General features: G+C 37.8%; 1 protein-coding gene across 8 annotated transcripts in view; it reads left to right on the forward strand.

Annotated features, from left to right (window-relative positions):
* Positions 1 to 22864, forward strand: part of Rbp6 (RNA-binding protein 6) — a 1141481-nt gene that overhangs the window by 1091643 nt on the left and 26974 nt on the right. For 4 of the 8 annotated variants that reach the window (XR_013079560.1, XM_076763808.1, XM_076763805.1 and 1 more), the window contains one exon: positions 22539 to 22643. The exons of 3 other annotated variants lie outside the window; for them this stretch is intronic. Coding sequence is in view for 4 of the 5 variants with exons in the window: in XM_076763808.1 (XP_076619923.1) it covers positions 22539 to 22643 (105 nt within the window). In the remaining variant the exon portion in view is untranslated. Of the gene's footprint in view, positions 1 to 3675; positions 3748 to 22538; positions 22644 to 22864 lie in introns of all 8 variants that reach the window. One more of the 8 variants, XM_076763806.1, reaches the window with a different exon arrangement.

Raw genomic sequence — 22864 nt, forward strand, 5'->3', positions numbered from 1 at the left:
TTGGTTTCCGTTGCAACCTAAATTGTTGACGTTGGATTTTCGACGAACGCCTTAATTTTTTCGATATCGTTTGTTCCGTTCGCGCACGCGTTTCACAAAGTATTCGATACGACGCGGAAAGAGTATTTCATCCGCGAGGCCAATTATTATAAAACATGCACGCTAGTAATTAAGGCGGCATTTTAATTAGTTCCACGGGCAAAGCAGTTTAATATTTCCGCGGTTTTCCATTGTCAAGCTTACCGCGTTGTTGCAAACAACCTCCGAGCAAATGATTTCGAAAACAATCGCAATCCGATCGTGGCTCTTAACCGTTTAACGTTCGCCTTCATTTTTTTCTCAGATCGATGATTAACGATCTTTTAAAAATATCAACGATTTTAGTTTCTGATAGTATTTTTGTTGGCTACACTTAGGTTGGATTAGAGGAAAGACCCAATATCGTATAACGTAAGAGCGTTAAGGGGTTAATAGAACGATTAATATCGCATTAACGCGACATTTACGTCGACGCCGTCTCCTGCAGCTCGTACGCGATCGCGCACGTCGCGTTACAGCGAGAAGGGTTAACGATGATAATTAATTGCGATAAGATTCAAGGACGAAGATTAATTACGCGAAGGGTATCCGATACGTTTCACCGCGCGGCGAGTCCTTTCTCAGCCTTGCTTTCTCGATCGTCCTTCCCTTAATGTTTTATTCTCCGCCTCTTTCACCCTCCGATCCACGTCCCGTTGTAACGTAGCACGCGTTCGCGAAAAGCTGTGATCCGATTTCGATTCTGTTGTGTTCTCGAGTCGTCGTGAAACGAACAAAAAGAAAAACAAAATAAACTAATAATAGAAAATGAAAGACAGAAAATTCAGCGATCCTGACGGGGGATCGCGACCCACGAAACAGTGTCGGTGGTGTATACACGATAACACGATACAAATTACGCGCACGGAATGGAGAAGTGAAACTTGGACAGAGAGTTTTGCCCGTCCTCTTGCGCGAAGATTCACGAGGAAATCGAATCAGGTTCGACGCTCGTTCCCACGAATTATGATAATTGCTCGACGAGCCGGAGCGTAAATAACGAATAAATAAATAAACGAAACGAAGTACGTCGAGGATTTTGTGAGTAATTAAGAGAGAGAGAGAGAGAGAGAGAAAGAGAGAGAGAGTGAGAGAGAGAGACATTGAGTCGATGGTGTAATAAGCTGATGCCAAAGAGAAGACACATCTGTCCTGAGCTTATACATATGTTAACGACACGATGCTTAAAACAATATTATTGATACTTTTATGCGTGGCTATAGTTCGCTCGCGTTAAACGTCACCGTCCTCCTAAAAGAAGAATAAAACAGAAAATTGTTCGTCGCGATCACTGTGCGAGAATTCTCGGCCCTCCGTTGCTTCCATTATTGATTATCTCGGTCGATCCTTGGCGATTATCGTTTGCTGCTGCCAAAAAAAAGTGACGAATTAAAGCGGAGAAGGAATAACGTGCGTTTGTCGCGGTACCTCGATCAGAACGACGCGGTTAACGTTATCGAGCTATGGTCCGATTGTTGCTATTCGTAAGATTGTTGTTATATCGCTGTGATCGCGCGTGGGTTTCTATAATACGTTGCCCGATCCGGAATCCGATCGATCGACCGCCTTTTGCGCTCACCGAATTATTTGCGTCGACGAGTGAGTAAAAGCGCGTAACGCGCGAACGCTTGAAAAGAGGCATCCGTAAGAATACTTGAAGACACGCGTCGTTCTCGTCACCGAGCTTGGAAAATTGGGGAAACGTTCGAAACATTATACCGTCCATGATGTTGAAATATTTATGGGGGGGAAAAAAACGCGCGATAATTGAGGAAACGCGTTCCGCGTATCGGTTATGGGGTGTGCTCGTGGTCTTTCCGTTGCACCGAATCGTTCACGTTCGGAGATTTCGATGAGACAAAGATCGATCCGTCGCGTGGAGAAGAGAGATTTTATACTTATTTACTCGATCAATCGATAATCGTCGATCATGAAAATATTTAACGTCGTTAATTTTATCGAATGATATATTTTAATGCTGTTTAACGAATCTTACCATCGACGAACGTTATTATTATTCGACACTACGTTTCTTATCGCTCGAACGATTCGTTTCCAAACCTCCGTTTCTCATTGTTGCACCGCGAGTTGGCGAATGGGTATTTACGCAAGTTATTCTCAGGAAGTCACTTCAAGTTTTCTTACCCATGCTTAACCGATAACTATTCGGCTCATTGACCGGTGAGAATTATATATTATACATATACATACATACATATATCTTTCTTGATGTAAATTTTTTAAAATGACGCTTCTTCTTTGAAAACCCTATGCTCTAACGACGATGCGCCTTGGGAAGGATGTTTGTAAGGATATTCCGAGACACCACCTAACCAGGGTTCGGGCAATTTATTAAAAAACACCAACGATAAGACGAGAAACAAATTAATAAGAGGACATCCGCAGTCACGAGAGTTTTGTAAACGTTTCATGGGTACTCGGTAATAAGAGAAAAAAAAATAAAAAAAAAGAAACAAAACGTAACACCTAATGTCCATCAGAGATCACTCTGGAGCAAAATGAGAGAAACAAGTTTATTTACACGTGCGTACATATTAACGACACAATGTATTGATTCGCTGATGCTCTATTATTATAATAATTAAGGATTATAAATAATGAATGTCTGTAATAAATAAAAACTACCACGCAAACGGATGACATTGAAAGGGGAAAGAACATCCATGGTGTCTGATGCTGAGGGAAAATAACGGATTTGAATAATATTTAATTTCTATGACATTTGGAAATTCGAATAATATTAAAGATATAAAGGAAACGAATATTTTTCTTCTCAGCGTGGGACAATGCTTTTCAGTTCGACTTACTATGAGCTAGGTGTTACCTAACGCGGTCGGTACGCTTCCTTCTAGAGCCACCCCCGATATATCTGATCGTGTTTCCCGATTAAATTTTTATATTTTTCCGACGTTCGTTGCTTCCCATCACACTGCACTCTTCCGATGAAATTTCATTATATTCCGACATTAGGGAACAAAAAAAACAAGTACGGATCATGCTATTGTATACACGTGGACGAGTGCAGTTCTGGCGGTACGGGTACGCAACGAGGAAAGTTGAAGGCAGAACAACTTTTACTTGAATTTTCTAGGACGTACTCGAAACTTGCGATGCTGGATTAAGCGGGCTCCCGTCGTCGATGAAACAATATCAAACATCCCGTTACTCGCATCTCTGTAATTAGAATTCGCGTATTAACGTTTCGTGCTGTTTAACACAACTGACTCGTTGTCGATTCGAAAGCTGGAGTACCCAAATACGAACCTCGTCGAATAAAAGAAAATAATTTTCGCGATTCTATTCGAATGAAAAAAAAAGGAATATTAATTCTCTAAAAAATTTACAAGCTTCTGTAATTTTTCGTTTATAAAACGGTCCATGAAATTGCGTTGTTACGTAAATACGTAATGCGTCTGTTTCGCGATGCTTAATCCAGTAGCAGAACGGTACCTCTCGCGGGCGTACAATTAGCGAAAACGTAACCGTAACCTTTAATACATGTTAAACTTCCATAATCGCGATGTACCGGGGAAAAGTGTGCATAATATAAGATCGGTGATGTCTGTTGTTGGGTAGGAGCGGTCGTGTACCGCGCACTGGGGCCAAGGGTGGGCCGAGTGTCCGTGAGCCCCAGCGGGGGTTGCACCGGTAAGCTTCAACCCCAAAGTGCCAGGTTGTTCCACCAAGTTCTCGTGTTCTCGCTCGTGTTGACGGTAACCGTAATCCGTAGTACGTAGCACGTACCCAAATTCCACGTATACAAACACAAACACGACACACACGCCCACGCACCACCACCGAGATATCCGTAAATATTTCTTTAGCTTGTCGTTATCGCCTAACTCGCGTTCGGTTAGGCGACAGTCTTTCGAGTGTTTCGAAATGTTCTGATGCTTCGAAATAAAAGCATCAGAAGCTCGCTCGAGAGCGGCATTATCGTCCGGTCGATATGCTAATTATTAAAGTACAATGGGAGTCGGTCGATGGTCGAAATATGTAGATAATTAGCTAGTCGACATCATAACGATATTATGCTTTATTTGTATGAAAACAACGTCGCGGAATACGAACGCCGTCGGGGATACTTTTGTTCAACAATTAATTCGCGTGTATTTAATTTAAATCTCGTCAAATCTGGTAAATAAGACTGTTGCTCGAAAGTTTGGAAAATTCTTCGATCTTTAAAATAAATAAACCAGTTTTCGTACATTTTGTAAAAAGTATGAATAGTAGTTATGTATTACTCAAGTATAATCTGAAATTATAATTATAAGTATATTGGTATTTAATTCTCAATACGTTATTATAACTTTGAGGCAGCATGTAATAACTTATAACTTAAAGGTTGTTTTTATTACAACTCAAGTACCAGTTTGTATCAAATTATCAATTTCAATCTCTTCAGGAGTTGAAAATAATTTGAAGATGAAATTATTTCTTAATTGTCTATAGCAGTGTTTTCAAAGTGGAAATACAAAAGAAAATTTTGAATGTAGAAAGGCACAAATAATTTAGATATATCTTTATATTAGTACAATGATTATAAAAACTAAATAACTGATGAAATTAAACACTTGATAAATGAGTCTGTAGAGCTTGGATGTCCCCATATATTTTACAGATCCAGTAAAATTTCCTCGATTAACTCCTTATGAACTCCTTAAAAAAATAAAAATTTGTACCTGAAACGTTATTTAATAACGGAGATTTATAGAACAGCATCAGAGAAATTAATTACCAGAAGAAACACATTTACTAAACCAATTAAACTGAATAGTTTTTGTTTTATATTTTACATTTTTCTTTCCTGGTGCTTCGAACTTTCGAGCAGCAACGTATAATAATTTTTATTGAAATTCGAGAAAATTTTATGAACTCGATTCTAACCATTCACCAGACGTTAAGGATCGAATTGTAATCTCTGCGTAGGAATCTGTCGAAATCGTTTACAGTTTGACCATAAATTCGAAGCAACGTTTACGACCTTCCGATAATATCGGTGCACTCGACAGAAACACACACGCATACATCATAACCATAAAACCCACCAACCCTTACATGTTACTTGTTCCACGTTACTTGTTCTTAATTAATTGGATACGAATCTTTGTTGACAATTAGTTATTTTAGGTACCCATAGTTCGAGCATTGTTATCGATAGTGTTTATATTGAATTGGTAGGAATTTTGATATATATACTGTTTTATATATATATATATACATATATACATATTACAAATTATGGAATGCTTAGGAGAAAGAACGCCGTATGTTAGTTGTGCATCCGTTTGTTCGTTGTTTCGCCTGTAACCATTTCGTCAGCGAGATCGACGATATACGTCGTCACGTGAATATCCGATCGCGTGACGAGACTGAAACGAATATTCATGGAAAAAAAAGGAAATACGAGATTTGCATCGCCTGAAAAATTGAGCGTTATTCCAGCAAATTTTTATCCACATTGTTATTTGAACGTGATTTTATATGTCGTTTTGATCGGTCGTTATTCGCGTTGTATTCATCTTAGGACTGATTACTCTGAAACTAGTTGCAGACAAAATTTTATTCGAATAATGGACCAAATATAAACGTCGCATAGTTTTGTTTGGACATCAATTTGTTTAATCGAACAGCTATTTTAAGAATTTCTAAATTAAACAGTAATTCAAATTGTTGTCATGTATTATGTAGAATCCAGAATTGTAAATTAGAAGAATTTAAATACATAATGACGGGCTCGATTAGCTATTGTTTCCTTTGTTTACTGATTCTATATAATTCTATATTGAAATCAATCGTGCTTGCATTAACTACCATCATATTAATTCAGAATTCAAACAATTTCATAGCCCAATTAATTGGCGAGTGTATTTAAACGATAAAACAAATCTCTGGTCGAACGTCGTGCTGGATATATTAAGGTTTGGGAGAAAGACAAATTTTCTAGTTTAATTTGTATTTTCGGAATAGCAAGTAAATCACTTTTACTGTGTCGAAGCATGTTGAATATTTAAAACAACAATATTCAAAAGACATAAATATTTTATCGATTTATTAACTCGTAGAATCTGAACATTTGTATGTTATTCTTGTGATAAAATTATATCGAAAACGTATCTTCGTTTTCTAAATAATTAAACATGCCATTCGACAGACAAGTGTTCTGCGAATAAATATTCGGCATAAACGATTGATCGACTGTTCAAATTTTTATTTGCGTGAAACTCTGTCCGTTAGTTTCTTTCGTCGTCCATTAATCGAATAAGATTCCATCCGTCTTTGACGTAGATCGCTGAACGCAAACGCGGCTGAAATTAATTACAAACGAGTGGAGAGAACGCGCATCTCTTGCGAGATCTTCAGTTCTTTGCGAGTCTAACTGAAAGACACGGACACCAGGTCGTTTCATCGTCGCGAAAGGGAGAGAATCCGAAGAAGACGACTCAGAAAGGAAACTTGTTCCAGATTTTTAATGCGACTGGATTAATTCTCGTATATTCCCGTCGCGTAAAGTGTTGCCAGGAATATTAATATCGAACCTATTCGATTGAAACGAGTCGACGTAGACCAGGGTTGGGGAACCTGCGCCATTTTTAGGAGCTAGATCCTTTTCGCGTATAACACATGGACCAATAGTGTTTTGTCATTACTTTTTATTATAAATTGGCTCTCGCATCGTCAATCATGTATCTTCTAACGCATTTTGGTTTCAATCTACTAAATCATGCATTTCAAGCTTAACGTTTTCAACCCTTTCTGAAAACCGTCTTCAAAATACATTATTTGATATTCCGTAATATAAATAAAATTGACAAGTAATGCTTACGTTTTAAATAGTAATGTGTCTGAAAGTGTCTGTATAATAATTATAATTATAAAATCTGTTTCATCTGGTATTATACAGGGTGTTCGGTCACCCCTGGAAAAAATTTTAATGAGGGATTCTAGAGGCCAAAATAAGACGAAAATCAAGAATACCAATTTGTTGATGAAGGCTTCATTAAACAGTTATTAACGTTTAAAGTTCCGACCGTACTGAATTTTTTTCTCGAGAATGCGCAGGATTTCGGGGGTATGTTTACTCTCCAAAAATGATTGTAACTGACCCCTGCAGCCAAAAATATTTTTTTTAGAACGACTTGAAAATTTTTTTTTTCGCCAAAAAATCTAGACACTACCCCCTGTCGACTTTTCTTAAAAATTCGTTTTTGATTTTTAGTAACTTTGTTTGACGCCCTACAGAAAAGTTGTCTAATACTTTTTTGTAGGTACCTATGAGCTCTACTTTAGAAAAAAGTTTCATTGAAAGATATTCACAATTGTAGGAGTTATGGCTGTTTGAAAATTGGATCATTTTTATGGCGTTTTTCTCATTTTACGGGGTCAAGAATTAACTTTTCGGATATTTTTGCGATTTGTACATATTCTCCGCCAAAATACGCGTAGTTTGCTTTTTTAAACATTAAAATCGTCCAATCCGTTCAGAAGTTATGATGTTTTAAAGATACGCAGGAAATTTCAGTGAAACATATCAACGCTATGGTCAGACATGAAATTTTCGGAAATGAATTTTTTTCTCGAAACTGAATAGGATTTCGGGGGTATGTCTGTTGACCAAAAATGCTTGCAATTGACCCCTGCAACTAAAAATAATTTTTCCAAGACGATTCGAAAGTCTTTTTTTCACCCAAAACTTTCAGCACTTACTCGAATTTTTTTCTCGAAAGTGGATAGGATTTCGGAAGTATGTGTATTCACCAAAAATGATTGTAATTGACCCCCGCAACCGAAAATAATTTTTCCAGAACGATTTGAAATTTTTCAATTTAATTGTTAATAACTTTTTAACGAAGCCTCCATCAACTAATTGGTATTCTTGATTTTCGTCTTATTTTGGCCTCTAGAATCCTCTATTAAAATTTTTCCCAGGGGTGGTCGAACACCCTGTATATATCATTAGTTCTTCAAACATCATTGCATTAAAATTACTTCTGTCTATAAGAAGAAAAAAATATTTCCCAGAATATATTCTATCGTATTTTTATCAAGACAAAAGTGTCTTATACAGGTTGTCAAATGACAAATTAATATTTTAAAAAAGTCAAAAATATTAAGTTCCAAATACATGCTTGAATAGATTGATACTAAAATGCGTTATATTCAATCAACAAACATAAAATCATCAAAAGTATTAATGACACATCTTCGTTTAGAAAATGTAAATCGCTCTCATCAATCTATAATGTTCTCGTTTCTCGTTTGATTTCTGGACAGAACGCGGAAAGAAACGTATAATAAAAATGAAAACAATTGACTCTAGACAGGATACAGAGCTATCAGGGAACCTCATCCAACTTTCAACAAAATTTACAATATTATTAGCTGATTGACAAGTATTCTAACTAATATCAATTTTAACAACGATCAACCTATACGTTCGATTTTTTAATTATCCCGTACTTTTGGAAAAAAGGTAAGTTGGAGTTCTCGGAGTCCTCTGTATCCACCTTTAAAATTTAAAAATCGTTCTAAAAAATTGTCCTTACTTACCCCATCGTTCCACCATTGGCGCGTCAGCTCTTTTTTTCTCGCTCGGTACGCGGGTCAAACCCCGTAAAAAAGAACATAAATTATTCCATCATTCACGGGGTTGATAAAAAGGCACGAATTTCTAAGTAGGTAAGTATCTGATCGTAATCTTGGCAGCATCGCGGCCTTCCAATGCCAAAAGGTTCCCCACCTCTGACGTAAACCGAAAATAATCTTTCGATTCGATCCCGTGTTTTTCGCCGCTGGAAAAACACATATTTTACGCTCGGTCGGGCGGAATTTAATTCGCTGAAAAGATCGTTGACCGGCTGTTTTTCACCGTCGAGCGGATTTATTCAAACAATAACACGCGCCGCTTCCATCGCGACCGTGTCGGCGATTAAAGGTAGGGGGAAAAAAAATATAATAGAATTTTGAATCTGTTACGAGAGAGGGGGGGCCCGATACGCGAATAAAAACATCGACGCAGTTAATCATCGGCGATTCAGGAATTTCAACAATTTCCGCGATGCTAGTTGGCCGAACGGGCCGGAGAAACGGGGATCAACGAGAGGAAAATAAAAATAAACAGCGACGGAACCCGATGGGGATCGTTCGATAAACCAGATTTCCTGGTTAATCGAAAACAAAGTTCTCCCGCGTAATCCACGCTGCTCTGTAACACCCGTTCGCGCGACGGGGGTGGGGTGGGGAAAGGTATCTCACGGCGTTGATCCTTGATCACCGATATAATTAGTATTTCAAACGAGCGTGGAGCGTTTCTCGACAGGCAAGTATCGAAGAAGCGATTTAGGGGCGGCCGAACGATTTCACCCGTGCGTCAAAACTTTGAATTACTTTTCGTCGACTCTTTTCAATCTTTCCCCGCGCCTCCCCCTCACTCGATCCCGTTCGTCTGCCAACCCCCGTTTCCGTTCCTCGTAATGCATTTCTGTTTCTCGAAGCGACTTCTGTTTACTCGGATTGATACAAGATTCCCGAAACTTTCTGGCCGAGGCTGACTTTCTTCTCCGCGGATCCCCGCGAGAAACTTGGACGTTGTTCGGATGTACAGGGTGATTCTAGGAACTGGGACGTGTTGCAGCTCTTTTCCAACCGTGGACGCAAAAAATTTGGAGAAAGTTTCTAGACTACCCTTTTCTGATGCAACTTTTTTTCTGAAGAACATATTTTTACAGAGATCGATTCTATAGACGACATTCTGCACACAAAAGTATTAAGGAATCATCTTTCAGAAAGTAGTATTTTGTGGCTATATTCCTTAATATTAATTTTGAATTTGCATTGATCGAGCACAAGTTTATCTTAAACCTATCTAGTATAATGGATATAATTTTAATATAAAAATTTCGAATCATCTTTGCATTGAAAAGTGACACTGAAACATAACAAAATATTATGTTTTCACTGGTGATAGCTCAATATTTTCATCTACAGAATAAGGAAAATATGTAAAACGTAATATCACAAGGAGGTAATCTCCACTGTGGAATTTAATTTTTCCCTTTATTAATTTTATATATCCTCGATTGAAAAAGAACAAGTTTCCAAGCATCGTTCCAATTTTTAAAATTACCCTGTGCGTTTATTTACATTATTTATTCGAATGTAATTTTAATCGTCATAATTTACTCGTTGATCATGGAAATCTTACTTGATTAGTGGGGCACAGAATGAAAATGAGGAACAGTGATTCACGAGTATATTTTTATCGTTATTACTGTATAATAGATTGAACAATCGCTTGAATAATTTTTCAGCTAAATAATCGCTGGTGAAATATCCATTCCAAACTTCTGCTCCAAACCTATATCTATTGAATCCCTGTTAAAATTATCTCAATGATTGTTCAACCGAACAAGTTGTTTCAATAAAAATATATTCATATACCAAAATATACTTGTTCATCAAATCTATTCGTCATCTATTCTTCGAATAAGATTCTATTCGGCCGCTTCTAATTTCTAAAAAAACTTTAGAGTACGTGATTGTTATCTATCCTTTTAATTGGATACAATTACGACCTTGTTTGTTGACTTCTTCGATATTTCCCAGTCAGAGAAAGATGAACTGTCTTCGACTTTCATTTCCCGATTGTCCACATTCGCGTACTATGTATTCCTTCTATGGTTGTTGCACATTGTCCCTGTTGAACGTGGACGCACGTGCGATGCTTGACGTTTTCTGAAAGAACCATTACAGAGATTAGAATATTAACCATGTTACTATATCGGGTGTACTAAATAACTGTTTTTCAAATAACAAATGTAGCGTAAGAGTCTCCATTAAACTGTATTCTTCCTATATTCTACTTTTTACGTGTCGTACTCTTCTCCATAGCACCTAGAATAGCTGAAAAGTAATGGTAACGAGAGTTTTTTTTAACTAATATGTATACATATACGTATATATATATACATACACAGATACTATATATATACTATATATTTAAATCCCGTATCTCGTACTGGTGTTGGATGACTGCCTAGCTCATAGTAAATAGATACTTCCAAGATTTCCAGTTTTATTATTCGTATGAGTAAAGAAGCCTAACCGCTACATTAGTTTTCACTAGAACTTAGCCTAACGTCTTTAGACCTGTTTTTTGGAAACGACGTATAAACGAGAAATTTGTGTGTACAATACGTATGTAGCATGGGAGAGAAAAGCTCCAAATCCTTTCCGGACCGACCGCAAACACGGAAAGGATTTCCATCGGTGAATGAGAAGGTATGGCCTGTCCTGAATTATGGCCTGGTCCCGACTCTCGTACGCGATCATTGTTCGACAATTTCCATCGGGGAAGTGCATGCATTCAGGTTCGATGTCTGTAGTTCTAGTGAAAACTGCAGTCCGTTCACGTTTTGAAAATAAAGTTTCTCCTTGGCCGCGGGACCCATAGCCAGACAAGAGTGCCAGCAATCGAGAAAATCCACGATTTCATTTCGTTTCTCTTCTTCTTTTTTTTCAATTTACCGCTGTCGTCTGTTCGTTTTCGCGCGCTTGAGGCCTCGATGCGCCTGTACACGCTTTGTTTCGTCTCGAGCCGCGATTATTCGATCGTTTTAGTCCTGTATCGTCGTCTTAGCACCGGCTATGGGTCGCACTTTGTACCGCGATAGACACGAATTAATTTGAGTCGAGTAATCGCAAAAGAGGAGGGGAGACGTCTGGGACAGGACTGTTGCCGAGAACGATGACGAAGACTACCTCGAAGATGCAGTCACCTAGGGGCGAGTAATCTACCATCTACCTAAACCTACTGTCTCTTAGAAACGTCGTCGTATATAAAGTGGTTTTTTATTATTATACATTATTCATAGTAATCAGACCTAGTGTAACCACGACGGGGCGATCGTTGATGATCGATCGGTACGTTTCGCCGGCTATGAGCTACCTCGATGTCGACAGTTGGGATCCGAGCGAACCAGTAACCTGTTATAATTGCCCTAATGCCTGCCGCGTCGATTGTTCGTTGAATCGTCAAAAATGAAATCCTCCCGTGGTGGTACAATAACGTAGACAAATTAGACAAATCGAGCTGAACGGATACAAATAGTCTCTGGTTAGAAGCAGTTGGTAGTTAAAGAGAGTCGTTTGTCAAATTGACTTTTGTAATTTAACGTTTACAGTAATTACTATAGTTACCGTTTAAGGTTGTCAACGTTGTAACGTGAATCCAATTCGAACGTATCGATTTCTATGAACGATCAAAATTCAAACGAGCACGAAACGCGGATCAGTTGGCAACCTTAGCGTTGTTTAGGCTCTAGTCAGAGTTTCGATCTGAAATAGAACACGTCGACCGACCGTAAAGAGTATCTTTATCCATTGGAAGACAATTTATTAAGTGTCGTCTCAGTTTGATTAAATGGTTATAGAAACAGTAGTACGAACAAGGCGAACCTGGAGGCTGTGGCTGACCAAACCGCAGCCTCGAAGTCGTCGATCCATAGTTCATAGATCAATTTGATAGAACAGTAGATTAGTGCGTAGATAGTATGAGAGTGAAACCTTTCTTTTGTGTGTCGTGTGTATATCCGCAGATTTAACTGTCCAATATCTCTTTAATACGTATATATACATATATTTATCCTTTTCATTGTACTGACCACCCGCTGTATCTACGAATAGTAATTTTTTGATATACTAGTTACTAATACCTGTTACTTCGACCGCTGTTACTGTTTAAACACCGTTGGAATTTACTTGACACTAGTGTTAGAACGCTAATTAGTATAGCCGAGTGAGACCACACTTTTTTGTCGCGTACGTAGTATTAGAGATCTCGACGTTTACAATCGATATACTTTCACTATATTAATGCCTATACATACGTTGAAGGTTTACGATTATTATATTCGATATTTTATCGTTGAATTACGTGTGTGTAGTTTAGGATGTGCAGATTAACCATGTTAAAGTGTTTCCTTTGTTGACGCTTTGCGTTCTCGTCGCTGCACGAGGGCGTGCCAACTAACAAGCCCCGCTGATAATCAACTTTAACCGACGACGTCACTGTTGATTCAACACGTGATTTGTCCAGTGTGTTGCTTCTGTCCGAGCCGTGTGCTTGAAATACTTTCGGGAAACAAAGCTGCTTTTTCACTTTCACGAACCATCGAGTCGCGATCGTTGAACGCTGTACCATCGTCGCGAAAACCGCAGTGATACGATCCCGACGCGATCGAACGCCACGATCGCGTTTTAAACGCTTTACTTTCGAGGATCGTCTCTGCTAAACGATTACGAGTCACCGCGAAAATTTCATCGATCGATTGCAAGTCTTTACGAACCTTAATTTTCCTCTGCTTGTAATACCAACGATATTCGCGTTATCCTGTGTCGTTGTACACAAGCAGAGCGATCCCTTGATCGAAAAGAGATCGAAAATGTATAGTGAAATTTTTTCGTACGAGGCTTCCTTTTCGAGATAATTAATTTCGAAAATCTATGGGGCGCGCGACTGTCGTAACAAAATTCGATTCTCGTTGCGAATATTTTTCATTTATACGTACGATATAGTTTGCTTGAAGAAATTTATTCTGCAAGATGAAATACTGGGAACAGTTCGTAAGTGTATAAAATAATATTCCAGGACGAACGAGTTTGTTAATCAAACGCGCACGTGCTCCATATATCTTCAAAATCAATTATCTCGAGAACGAAACCTCCTTCAAAAAAACTTTATTCTACATTTTTTACTTATTTTTTGACAAGGACCTCGATTTTATACTGTATTGGTAATTTGAAGTAGTGCAGAATATTCCACGTTTATTTGATATCGATTACGATGATAAAACAGATTATAATTATCTGTCTTCTTGATTATGCAAACGTATTGATCACCAAAGATTTGACTTATCGGATATGGTGAAACTAAATATTCCTAAATATATTAAATTGATTATGCACAAGGATTTATCCACATCTTTAATGGTAATCAAAAAATATCGTAAGATTATATTTTTTGTTTCTTAAAGTAACTATTAAAACTCTAAATATATATACATATCTATGCTTTATAAATATGTTAGGAATTTATTTTGTCTTGAACATAAGTAATTTAATACATTCAGGACAATTTAGCTTCGTTAGATGTAAATCAAATCTACGGTGTCCAATTAAGATATTAAATAAACGTATAATAATCAGTGAATTACAGTATATTAATACAGTATACATATCACAGTCGTTGAAACACTTCTTTATTTATCCTGTATTTGTAACTAACATTTCAGGAGGACGTATTTATAACGGTATTCGAAAATATATCTTCCAATATCCAATTCCCTTTCAAGAAAACAGTTCTATGATCGTGCAAATATTATGCACTCGAGGAATATGTACACGGAAATACGTTGTTTGAGGCGCGCGTGTATTTTATTGGCTGCACGTATTAATCGCGTGGCACCGATCGACGAGTAATTTTATTTTTTACCCCGAGCGCGTAATCGACGTTTCTCATTACTTAGAAACTGTTGTCGCGGGCCGCTCGCGAAACGATACCCCGGAAGACTTGAATCGCGGAGATTGATATTTCGATCACTGTCCGGACGACGGTTTCAATTTTTGCGTCTCCGAATCACGGCGTCAATTTATTAAATCGATCCCGCTATCTCCTTTCCGTTAATTTCTCAACCGGAACATACTAATTCCATAAAAACATCGCCCGGGGCATCGGAATGTATTTCGATTTATCTCCCGCGTCCGGTTTTTGATTTACTCGAGTCAGTATTACACGGATCGAGGAATTAATTGCCCGCCCGACGCGATACGACAAAACGTTGGCCACGCGAACGCCGCCCGTTTGAAATCACTCTCCTGTCGGGATGTCACAGTTTTCTTGCTCGCCGATATTTCATATCCCGCGAGTGGATTTCGCAGCGCAACCCCCTTATCCGGACTCTCAATCGTATATACGTCAGCTGGAGATACACTCGAAATAGATGAACTCTTGGCCTAGATCTTTATGCGTCCGTCGTTTCGATGAAAACGATCGAACCATGCCTCTAAGAATCTCCGCCAGGCTTCGAGGACCGTATATTACGGGCACCTGCGCTTTCAGGCTCGCGTTTTTCGTCGCGGACACGGAAACCAGTTGCCCTATTGACGCCCCATGGTCGTGAAATCCAGAAACTCGCCACCTATTTCCGCCCTCCCTGCTGCGTGGCCCCTTTTTTTCTACGAAACGTCCGATAAACGTATACGGGCAAGGTTTTCCGGTTCATTCGTCATTCCGCCTGACAGCGTTCCGATTTCGTTCTTTATGTCCGCGCCTCTGTTACGACACGGTCTCGAAGCTGCAACGACCAACGAGTTTCCACTAGCCGAATGTTCGCATTAAGGGTTTTCCTCGTGTCTCGGGCTGAAAAAGATTGATATTTCTGCCACTCTTTTTTTATTGAAGCACGCTGAACAGTCTTAGATACGAGTATACATCCCTTGAACTATTGACTCCGGGTTTCGAGACACGTAAGTTTGCTATTTACTATTATTGTTCATTTAGTAACCCTTTAGTATAAAAAAAAGTGATATATAGGGAAAAAGAAAATAAAAATTATACAGATTTTGTAGTAGTACTACGATAATATAGATATATGCTTGCATCTAAGACCGAAATTGTGCAAATATCTTTTCTTCAAGTTTGAGGTTTCAAACGCTTTTGAAATAGTAAGGCAAAATTTAAAAACTAACATATGAGAATTGGCAATTTTTATTATAATGAATACGATATCTCGGAAACTAAGGGATCCTTTTAAAACTTTGGTAATGATGAATATAGAATATTTAAAGTAGGATTATTCCAATATGTCGAAAAATTTCTTCTATAATTCAGTTTTTTCTAACTCATATGAAAATTACATTATTTGATGAAGTGCAATTGTGTTACTGTTATTACAACTGGTTTAATATTAAATTAAGTTGCATGAAAAATTCGCGTAATATTTACAAAAGCATATTAATATGTAGAAAAAAGATTCTGTTTAATATACTATACAGAGCGTTCGGCCACCCCTGGGAAAAATTGTAATGGGAGATTCTAGAGGCCAAAATAGGACAAAAATCAAGAATACTAATTTGTTGATGGAGGCTTCGTTAAAAAGTTATTAACGTTTAAAGTTCCACTCGTACTGAATTTTTTTCTCGAGAATGCGCAGAATTTTGGGGGTATGTCTATTGACCAAAAATGATTATAATTGACCCCTGCAACTGAAAATAATTTTTTTAGAACGATTTGAAAATTTTTTTTTTCGTCGAAAAATTTAGGCACCTACCCCCTGTCGATTTTTCTTAAAAATTCCTTTTTCATTTTTAGTAATTTTGTTTGACGCCCTACAGAAAAGTTGTCTAATACTTTTTTGTAGGTACTCATGAGCTCTACTTCAGAAAAAAGTTTCATTGAAATATATTCATAATTGTAGGAGTTATGGCTGTTTGATAATTGGACCATTTTTATGGGGTTTTTCACATTTTGCGGGGTCAAGGACTAACTTTTCGAATATTTTTGCAATTTGTACGTATTCTCCGCCAAAATACGCGTAGTTTGCTTTTTTAAACATTAAAATCGTCCAATCCGTTCAGAAGTTATGACGTTTTAAAGATTCGCGTGAAAATTCGGGCAGACATTTCTGTTTTTTCTCAAAACTGAGTAGGATTTCGGGGGTATGTCTGTTGACCAAAAATGCTTGCAATTGACCCCTGCAACTAAAAATAATTTTTCCAAGACGATTCGAAAGTCTCTTTTTCACCCAAAACTTTCAGCACTTACTCGAATTTTTTGTCGAAAGTGGATAGGATTTCGGAAGTATGTGTATTCACCAAAAATGATTGTAATTGACCCCCGCAACCGAAAATAATTTTTCCAGAACGATTTGAAATTTTTGAATTTAATTGTTAATAACTTTTTAACGAAGCCTCCGATCAACAAATTGGTATTCTTGATTTTCGTCTTATTTGGGCCTCTAGAATCCTTTATTAAAATTTTTCCCAGGGGTGGCCGAACACCCTGTATACTTTTGCTAGAAAAAAATCTCAAACAGTTGCCATTTTTTATCCAGAGACACGAGAAAACACCCTCAAGGAATTTGCCTAGGTTGGAGATAATCAAAATTGATTTTGAGACTTTTACTTATTTGAATTCACACGACTACATTTATGCACAGTAAAAATATTTTGGGTGATCAGAAGAATAATTATAAAATTAAACATAGTTTTCTTTGTAACTTCTATATGACTCCAAGATAACTTGGAAATATGTAAATAAATTTACAGTTTAACAATGATATAGCCAGTTTTCTTAAGAAAAAATTTAAAATATAATTCAATTTTTATGGCTCTGACCTAGGCTCACTCTTCAATATATTATTATTACAAAATACACTGCCGATTATAAGTTTGAAATCGACCTCTTCGCGCTTATACAGTTTATAAAATATAGATGTAACGAATTTAACACATTGAAATTTTAAATTATGCTCATATTTTATGAAACACACTGCATCAGATGATACAGTAAGCAAACAACTATAATTTCCATTTAACTGTATCTTCTAATGAGTAATTTCCGTCTATCTGCATATAAAATGATACTTGAATAAGCTCTTTGTGTCGTCATTAAATTAGTTGCACATATTATCTGAGCCACTGTTTCTCAAGCTACGTTCTACGAGCACCTGGGGGTCCACGAGTACTCAAAAGAAAAGAAACAAGCGTAAAACAGTAATTTATTCTTACCACAAACATCCTACAAAGCATTTTCTGTCGTCAATAAAAAATGAAACTGAGGAAAGCTTGAAAGTTTCAAAGCTGTAATTTTTTCTTATTAAAAATAATCAACAATACTAAACTTTGTTGTACAAGGATATATTATTACGTAAAAAAAATTAATTCACCATTAAAGAATATTAGAAAAATCAGAAAAATTCCTTTAATAGACAATGCATAAAAAGTTTAAATTATTTAAACATAAATACCTTTTATTCAAGAACAGTTTTGACATACATGAAGTAATTAATAATTCAATTTTATCCACTGAGATCATTCATTGGTAGATATAGTTCGAGAAACACTGATTTACTCTAGATAATATGGCGATGATATATGAATAGATAATTATACCTCGTGCATATCTTTGGATTCAGACAAACATAGAATACGGGATTGAACAATTACACAAATAGCCAATGTCTTCTTATCTCGATAAAAGATAGAAGCCTCGAAATTTCGAATACGAAATATCAAATTCTCGTAAAACGAATCGTTTTCGATTCGGTTAACGGTCGGTCTCGAATTTACAAACGGCAGTAAATCATGTATTCCGCGCGTTTAAACTTCTCCCGGTCGCCTATCGGTTAATCGGATCGCAGACGAAATTGTCGTGCATCGCGTACAACCGCGGTGGCTTTATCGAGGACAAAAGTGCTGGCAAAACGTTTTCCGATGATTTCTTATTATTTCGTGACTCCCGCGTCGTTTTTAGAGTCCGGTTAATTCAGTGACGCAATTTCCATTCATAGTCCGAGCGTACAGGGGGTAAAAAAGATACGAAGTCACGTAAATCGTTACGCGATAGAGGCATGCGGCGAATATTCCTCTGTAGCTGCAACGAACCCGAAACTTCCGGTTGGAGCCCCGATAGAGAGAAGCCACACCATTAAGCGGCGTGATACCCCCATACAAATCACGTCGATCCGCGATTTATGGTCCGTTCACCTCCCCTCTCGCTATCGTGTTATCAGTCCGGCCAGTTACCAGTTCCTGAAACGAGATTCCACCCTGAGAAATACTCTGTTTTCACGGTGTCCGAACTTGATTCTTCCCTTTCGCGTTAACGCCGAGATTGGACACTGTCGCGTTCGATTCGAAGCGCGATTGAAAATTCCTCAAAATTCCACATCGTTTCGAGAACAAGAGGAAAAAAGAAATTCAACTCTTTCGTTTTCGCGATTCGTTGAATCGTCCTGCAATCTCCCTCGATTCCCACGAGACTCGTTGACTCGAAGCTTTTCTTTCGGATTCGATGTTTCCTCTAGCTCCTATAGACTCTCTAACCATCTGCTGCGAACTCTGTATACGGAGCCACTAACCCAATTAACCTGGAATTGGCTTTAGCGACGTTTCGTAATATTTTATGTTTCGTAGAAACTTTCAGCTACCTCTCATCGATTCCTTCCTACTTACATCCAACGTTTCCAGCGCTTATTTCCGCGAAACGAACTTCTTGTGCAAGTTGATCCAAAGGAGGGCTCGAGAAATCTAGGGGCAAGCAGTACTCTCGACAGTAGAAAAGGAAATGTTCGATTAACGACAAATCGATTCTATCGGAAGAATATGGGATTTTTCGTTTGAAAATTATAATTAGTTGCGTCTTTCACCTCTTGTCATCTTGCGTTAAAACAATTGCAAAAGCGGAAAGACTTTGACAGATAACGATAGTATCTCTTCTTTTGTTATTATATTTTACGTACGCTATTAACATGCTCACTGCCCACTACGTATGTTTATAGCGTGCAATCAATAAACGTATGTAAATTTAATAAATTGTACAAATTCACACGAGACATAACAAGGGTTTAGAAGAGTCAAAGTTTGGCTGTCATTGCTATATAGCATTTCCTTCCAATTTTTACTCACAAAACGACACAGCAAAATTTCTCTAGAAAATTCTCGGTCACCCTAAAATGCACACGCATAAAAAATTCGTATTTAAATTCCCCCGGGGGAAAATAAGAGAAAAGACTGAATAGCCTCGAAAAGCTGTGTGGGCAGCGAGCGATGTTGAAACAAAAAGACGCGTATTGCACCGCCGGAAGTTGATTCTCAGGCGTACGTTAAGCGGACATTTTCTCTGTTTTTGCCAGTACTTACGTCCTACCCCGTAACCTTCGACCCAGATTTTGAATCGCTCCGCGCTTTCATCGATTTAATTTCGCCCTCTTTATTTGGTATCGCTGCCGATTCATCACTCTCGATTCCCGCAAGTCCACGCAGATTTCGAATCGACCCTTGTACACGCCTCGCCGTCGCTTTGTACGACTCCAACAATGGCTATAATTCACTGGCGTGTATCCCCGTTTTCATTCCCCGTCTTTTCACCGTGTCCTGTCCATTCTCACTGTTTCCCGCGCCGCTCTTTCTCCGTCGATGTTCCGCGCTAATGTTTCGACGGACCGCCTTTGCGCGTCCAGACCGACTTTAAACCATTTACCCGAGATCCCTTGTGCGATATTTTTTTTCTTTTTTTCTCTTTCTTTCTTTTCTTTTTTTCATTTTTTTTTTTTTTTTTTGTTCTTACCCCGATTCCAACGCTAAACGCTCCGCTTGCGTAATGCGCGCGGCGGCGTATTTGCCCCGCGAAAAGCGAACCGCCGAGGAAAAATTGCGGAACGTGACGTCAGACCGTCCGTATTCATTGACAGCACAAAACACGCTGGTATTTATTCAACCGGCTTAAAAGATCCTCGAGTTTTGTTCCCGCGGATACCCGCGTACGCGATGAAATTTTTCTTTGCGCGCGTCGGAATAAATTCCATGTTATCGGACACGACCGGGAGTAATTAATGTCCCTGTAAGTAATTAACGTACGAAGATTACCGTCATTCTCGCAACGTATTTCGCGGTGCCCGGAATAAATCTGATCATAAATATCGATTCCTGGCCCGTTCGGTAGATACGCGATTTGAAAAAGACGAATCTCACTGCCTTCATCGAGCGTCTGTTCGATCAATGTTTCAGTCGACTAGAGTTAAAATGATTTCCGTGAATGTTACTGCTATGATGCATAACGAGAAACAGTAGAATACAAATTAATAGATTCTATTTCTTTGCAATACTCTTAGGGTTTACGACGTTATTTTATCAACTACTTCATACTACGCTATATTATTTCATATAAACTACTTATTGACACATTTACAGTTACATTTATTATTTGTCGATTTAGTTTTTATAATTCTAAAGATGATTCCGAACTGGTAGATCGAAACATCATTAGAATAGACGCTTGATCGAGATTGGGAAATTTGTCTCTTTCATTATATCCACAAGCTCTAGTACTAATAACTTATTATTTTACTCCCTAATTTCGCGAAAGAAAAACCGTGGTTTTTAGTTCTTGACAAGCTAAACAAATTATACGTTTGGTAATCACTTCTGTGTTCTACAAGATTATTTATTACACAATGTCGATCAAAATTATGGGATCACCTGCATTTAACAATTTTTTATCAAAAACATGTCCTCAATGTCCTATTGTTTAGAAAAATCCATTGTTGCGTTTTACGTAGAATTCACGTTCGTATAAACAGGAGTTTCAGATGTGAACGTTTAACTCGAAACATCCAAATGAAAGACATAAAACCGCTTTTTTCATTAAAAAAAAATATTCCCGTAACTTCTTTTACGACACGTCAGTATTTGCTTGCTTCGGAACGAACGCACGTAGAGCAATTAAAAAACTAAAAAAATTTTTATTGTCTGGCTTACTAAATCATCGTAGAACGAGATTCTCTGCTTCCAGGATTCTTTATGGTCTCATACTTCTGACCGGCAGTGTAATAACAGAGATTGCATTGTCCAATTTTCTCTCGCGGAAAAATCACGTTTAGCCGCATCGAAATGTTACTGTTTACATTTGTATTATATTTTTTCCATCAAACTAGATTTCCACGATTCAAGAAACACATCGTTGGCTGTTTCCTGAACCAGCGAAAGATGAACTCATCGCCCCCCATTTTTAATATACAGGGCGATCACGTTATCGTCATCTAGAATTTTTCTTTTCGACAAACGAAATACATTTATTCAAATAAATCTTCAATGATTGTAATAAGTTTCGACTCGCAAATGTTGTCGCAATTTTCGTTTTAATCGAATTGCACGTACTTTCTGATATTATCGATTATTGGGCGTGAGTTTGAAAATTATTGCTCGACGTAAAAATTCAATAACTTTGATTTAAAAAATTAGATCGTTAATACAAAAATAGTAAAACGTTTCTCTTACTTCCTCTTTACGTCGTTCTTTCGCGAGGCAAATTCTAGAGAATGATAACACGAATCCCCGGTATATGTGGTATTTTAATTGTTAGCACTAACCTAACTGGCTACATTTATTTTATAAATATAAAACCTTGGAAGAAATCAGTATTTAATATATTAATACAATAAAGTATTGATGCCATCGAAGTATCGAATCCAAATAAAATAATCTATAGAAATACAGCAGCCAATTAAGCATGTGCTTACAATTCCAAAACACCCAGTACAAGTTATCGAGGAAATTCAGTTAAAAAGATTTTAATTTATTTTTTCGCCCCTCCCCCCATCGTCCCCTTTTTTGTTTTATCCCACATTCTCAGCTCTCTTCTTGTTCTTTATTAATGTCAGGAGTGCCGGCAGTGTACTACCACGGAACCGGAAGTGAGAATGCGAGCCGCGCGTATACGGAGACACCGATGCAACACGTCCAACGGACTGCAATCCGGAAGAAATGTATGAAGTCGACATTCACTTTGGACTGGAAATACGCATTACGCCTTCTTTCCCCACTCTCATCTACGTCTCTGTTTTTCCAATTATCTTAGCAACTCTGACTATTTTTTTTGTGCTTCTCTTTTTTTGTATCCTCTCCTTCTTTGTCTGTCTCTTTCATTTTTTTCACTCGTCTTTCGAACATCGATCGCCCACTGCTTCAGCTTCCGTGCGTACGCGAA

Source organism: Colletes latitarsis, chromosome 4, assembly GCF_051014445.1.
Source record: "Colletes latitarsis isolate SP2378_abdomen chromosome 4, iyColLati1, whole genome shotgun sequence".
In the NCBI taxonomy this organism is placed as follows: Eukaryota; Metazoa; Arthropoda; class Insecta; order Hymenoptera; family Colletidae; genus Colletes; species Colletes latitarsis.